The sequence below is a fragment of the Lolium rigidum genome, chromosome 3, assembly GCF_022539505.1.
Source record: "Lolium rigidum isolate FL_2022 chromosome 3, APGP_CSIRO_Lrig_0.1, whole genome shotgun sequence".
Classification (NCBI taxonomy): domain Eukaryota; kingdom Viridiplantae; phylum Streptophyta; class Magnoliopsida; order Poales; family Poaceae; genus Lolium; species Lolium rigidum.
This window is the reverse complement of record NC_061510.1, coordinates 247,890,385-247,895,315: the sequence shown is the minus strand read 5'-3', so window position 1 is coordinate 247,895,315 and position 4,931 is coordinate 247,890,385. Positions and strand designations below refer to the sequence as shown.

At 50.9% G+C, this 4,931-nt stretch overlaps 1 protein-coding gene across 1 annotated transcript; it reads right to left on the bottom strand.

The window, feature by feature from the left end:
• Positions 1–2,090: 2,090 nt before the first annotated feature.
• On the bottom strand, positions 2,091–4,412 carry LOC124703257 (probable arabinosyltransferase ARAD1; the record flags this gene model as incomplete). The annotated part of the gene is given in 2 exon segments (XM_047235478.1): positions 2,091–2,892; positions 3,773–4,412. Coding segments are annotated over 2 exon segments (1,156 nt in total), but the record flags the coding sequence as incomplete, so codon positions are not given.
• Between the last annotated feature and the right edge of the window lie 519 nt (positions 4,413–4,931).

Here is a 4,931-nt window from a genome sequence, read left to right as displayed (position 1 = left end):
TCGACGAGGGCCCGCTGCTCCGCCGCCTTCTCCTCCGGCGTCGGCGCATCGGGGTCATCGGATGACCATGAAATCTCCGAGTCGAGTCCTCGGCCGCAGCGGCGGCCGCCAGCCTGCGCTGTTCCGGCTCGGCGTCGACAGCCGCATGGGCCGCCCGCTCCTCCTCTCGCTTCCTTCTCCGCTCGGCCCGAGTCCGCGGCGTCCCCGACCGGGTGGAGGAGGTCGGTGCTTGTCGTCGGAGTCGAACCCGTCGTCGGAGCTCGAGGCCCGGGGAGGTGGAGTGGGAGGTGAAGGTGGAGGTGGAGGCGCGGCAGCCCGGCCGCGCCCGGCGCCGCTCATGGTGGATCTACCGAGTGGCGCTACGGCAGCGGCGGCTAGGGTTTAGTGCGGAGGAGATGAGATGCCGGCGCCCTGTTTATATAGGTCGGAGGCGGGGGGACGGCCGCGCCACGCGGGGCATCGCCATTACTACGCGCGGCACGCGAGGCAGCCGCGAGACCGCCGAAACGACGCCTCGGCCGCGCATCGGCGGAGAAGACGCATCGACGCTGCGTCTGCTAGCTGCGCACGTCTACTAGCTGCGCACGCGCACGCTCGCGGAAGCCGAGGCACGCCATTAACGCGGCCCTGCAAAGGCTGCGGCGCGCCGCCCGCAAGTAATGCCGCCGAAGACGAAGCAGTTGTGACGCTGCCAGGCGGGCCCGTGCCAGGACCAAGCGGTCACTTTGCGCGTCCGCGCAGCGTCCGCCGAGACGCAAACCTGGCGCATATTTGGGCCAGGTTTGCGTCTCTGCGGACGGCCCGGTCACTTTGCGTCGCGCCGCTGGAGAGGGTGCACGACGCATTTTCGGTCATTTGCGTCGCGCCGCTGGAGATGCCCTTAAGTTGACGGTGTATGGTCAGTCTGTTGTTTTCATGGTGTAACTCTCTCTCATCATCAAATAGGGAGTAGGAAGTAATCTGAAGTGGATGCTTGATAATTTTCCGAAATTTGAATGAAATGGGGTTGTTATGCTGCAAGTTAACCCTTTGAATGCACTTTGCGAACCAAGAAGCTGATGGTGTTCCAGTCTGGGTGGGTGAATGTTCCGTTGGATGCATGGCCTCTACGCTGTAGTTAGAAAATATAGAATTAGTCGGCAATTTGTCTAGATTTCTTGGTAAGCCACGTGGGAGTTCTATTTCTAATTGTTGGTTGCCGACTATATGCAATTCTGAACTTCTGCATGTAGGCTGGGTATTCAAGTGCTATCTTGTATTGCACCCTGCTAATACTGTATCAAGTCGCTTATTGGAATACAGTTGTGTATGTTTGCTAAGTCCTTGTATACTTGCGGCTCAGCTTAACCTTGTGGAGTGTCTCTAAATCAATTTCATCTTAAGTGATGTGGTGCTACTATGTGTTTAAAAAAATCAATTTAATAAAGCATCCTTTATCGGGAAAATTTTGTTTCAGTTTTCACCTAATTTTTTTTCCATGATTATTAAAACTGTGAGTAAGGGATTTCCGGTTCTATGTACTGTCTCTTAAACTTTGTAGTATTTGCCGGACATATAGTGATTTCTCAAGTGAAATCAAGGTAGACATCTTGGTTCACCATTTTATTCTGGATTCAAGAAATACTCGACAAAGATTGATATGAGGTCAAATATTTGATATGCGCTCAAATATTTTGGTCACGGTATGGTCAGAAGCAGCATAACATCGCTCATTTCTTTTCATGATAAGTTGTCCGTCCATTCCCTAACAATTTCATGTTAAGAGGTGCTGTTATACGATACAATGTGTCACCATAGATTTCTTCCATGACTGCTAAATCTTCCAGTTATACGTTTACAGAAGCGTGAAATATGTTTACATTGGGTTCTTTACCTCATTTTGGGACGACATTGTCAATGGATCAGTCAACAGTTCTGGAGTGGTTGCATGGCATGTCCTAATTCCTGAAGTAAAATCAAGGTAAACGCTTTGATTCACCATTTTGAATCCTGGATTCTTCTTGAGAGTTGAGACAAAGAAATACGCAACAGAAATTGATGTTAGGTCAATTATTCTGGTCACGGTATGATAAAAAAAAAGGCATAACAAGTTAACAACAGTCTTTTTTTATAGTTTACTTCAAAATACATGTTACAGAAGCAATAAAACATTTGCCTTGCTAGCATACAATCAGCTGGACCGATGAATCCTGACCTATCGGTCCATGTTCCAGAGTAAAAGTAACACTCAACTTGAATTTTCTAGAGTACAATCTTCCTTTTTATACCAATATGCCTGAATTTGTTCATAAGCTCACTGACATATGCAACTGATCTGTCAGTATCAGTGAAATGCTGTGTTAGCCTAAAAATAAGATACATACACCTCCTTTCTGTTTATTTGCTTCCTCTTTCAGATCTTGAAGATCTTCTAAACCTATGTGCCTTCAACCGGATCGAAGGGACCTTCCTAGCCAATGCTTGCCAGATCATCTGGACCGCATCGTCCTTCTGAGATGGGAACTGGTACTCAAAATGTTTATCCACTTCTTTGAGCCTCTTCCACATCCTTGTCCATCGTCGCTTGTCTACGCCTTTAATCAGTCTCATCAAGTAACCCTTCTTGACGGCGTCAGACGAACGAACAAAGATGGAGAACTTGGAATAATCTAGGATATCCTCGTAAGGGAGCTCAATGTCATCACTTATGATAACAGGGACACAGTGGCTTACTATGGCATCAAATAGACGATTGGAGGAAGGGGTGTCACCGGCAATATTTAGGCAAAACTTGGACGAGTGCATTCCCTGGCTAGCTTTGCTGACCCCATGGTCCTGGACACTTCCAAAGGAAAAGAGTACATCCTTCTCGTCTTTGAGCATATTATACAGTTCCTGCCGAATGTTTCCTCCCTGCAAAAGGATGATGTAATACATTATATCTCATGAACCACTGGTTTTTTCATTGCAGACAGAATACAACTAAAACTTGCAACGTGATATTCCACATTTCTACATGTATGATGGATATATATGGCCTTTTAAATAAGAACTTGCATCTATCTACCAAACAAGGTCCATAATTTATGTTTTAGTTCATGTACAAGGCTAAAGACTCTCAAAGTACATGTAATTCCTCTCAACCAAGGTGCTGGCTATCGATTAATTAACTAAGAGCGCGATATAATAATAGGAGCCACCTTGATGGTGGCTAAGTTTTAGACTACACCAACATATCAAATTCGTATATGTGCGTTCAGGAACAACATCTGGGGCATAAGGTACATGGTTTAGCAGTAGTTGGTGCCATCAAACTCAGATCAAATTATGTCACTTTGTTGTAGTAGTGCTATGGCAGTTTCTTGTGCAGTTAAAACTTAACTGCATCAAAGCTCAAATTCTGAAGTCTTAGACCTGCTTTGAATGGGTGTAAAATTAGTGCCTCCACCGGTATTTAGTTCAACTTTGAGCTAAATACGGATGTGCAGTGCGCACACATATTTTACACCGATTCCAAGCAGCCCCTGAAGGCTCTTACCTAAGGACCATTCCTAACTTGTGAAACTAAGTCTTAGCAAAGTGCATTTATCATATTTCATATCTCTCGATCTAAAGCTCACAATTTCTTGAAGTAACTCTCTCCCATCAGCTGAACCTACTCGTACGAGTATGCCTCTGTGAGAGTTTAAGCAGTACAAAATTACTACGCTATGGTTGACGTCTCACAATCAAAGGTTTCACAAATATATAAGATCATGGTGAGCAGAACCAGATTAGTAAGAAGAGTTATTACCTCCTTCCTGTAAATGGCTCCCCGGAAGTATAACAGAGTCGGCCGGTCATCAAACCCGGTAGTGTCGTTCACAAACGTCTTGGCCATATGTCTGTAGGGCGCAATGAGATCCTTCTCCAAGCTGGCCACCCTAGGATGGTACCTGCCGAAGTCAGAGAGGACGAACATTGCCGGGAAGAGCGCCAGCCGGGCGTGGAGCAAGCTGTTGGGGTGGTGCGCGACGACGACATGGTCGGCACCCCCCGACCTCCTCCACTCCGGCCGCGCCACCAGATACCTGACGAGCTTCTCCTGCAGGGACCTGTCCCTGCTGACCTTCTCGGGCGGCGCGGCCCTGGAGTGGCGGTTGTAGCTGAGGGACGCGAAGAAGGGCACGAAGACCACGTCGGCGTCGCGGTGGTCGGCGACCCTGACGGCGGCGCCGCACGGGGAGGACGCGAGGAGGTCCAGCGTGAGCCAGTACTCGACGCTGTGCTGCTGGTTGAGCCCGCCCGGGTAGCGCGGGGCGGCGCCGGCCCTGACGTCGGGCCAGACGGCGCCGGCGTCCCCGGACGGCGGCGCCCAGCCGAGCAGCCCGAAGTGGAACTCGGGCGGCATGTCGTACATGAACACCCTGACTGCGGCGTCGCGGGGGTCGCATCTCCCAGTTCCAGTTGCAGAAGCCGAGTTGGAGCTGGGATCGTCGGGGCGGCCGTTCTCGTCAAGGAAGGAGAGCTCTTGGTCTTTGGTGGCGGAGGCCACGTTTAGACTCGCGGGTACGGCCGAGAAGCCGGCGTGTGTTGCCGGGACGGGGAGGCCGGTGTCGGCGGGGCGCCAGCGGCTGGTGCCGGCGGCGGCGAAGAGGAAGATGGTTGAGGCGACGAGCAGGGTGGCCGCGGCCAGCGGGAGGAGGAGGGCGCGGGCGCGGGGCGGCGCCATGGGTCATGGCCGGGGCGGCGCACGGGGGAGCATGGCGGATCGTCGATCTGAGGCTGGATTGGAAGGAAGGGGATGGGAAGCGGAAGGGGGAAGCAAAGGTTGGGTTTTTTTGCGTGGTCTGGGGATTTTGGTTGGTTCTAGTTCTGTTGTGGGTGAGCTGGGGGGGACTCGTGTGCTTTCTGGACTGGCCCATGAAAGCTACGTCACCTTCCGCTACTGGACTACTGGACTGTCGACTATA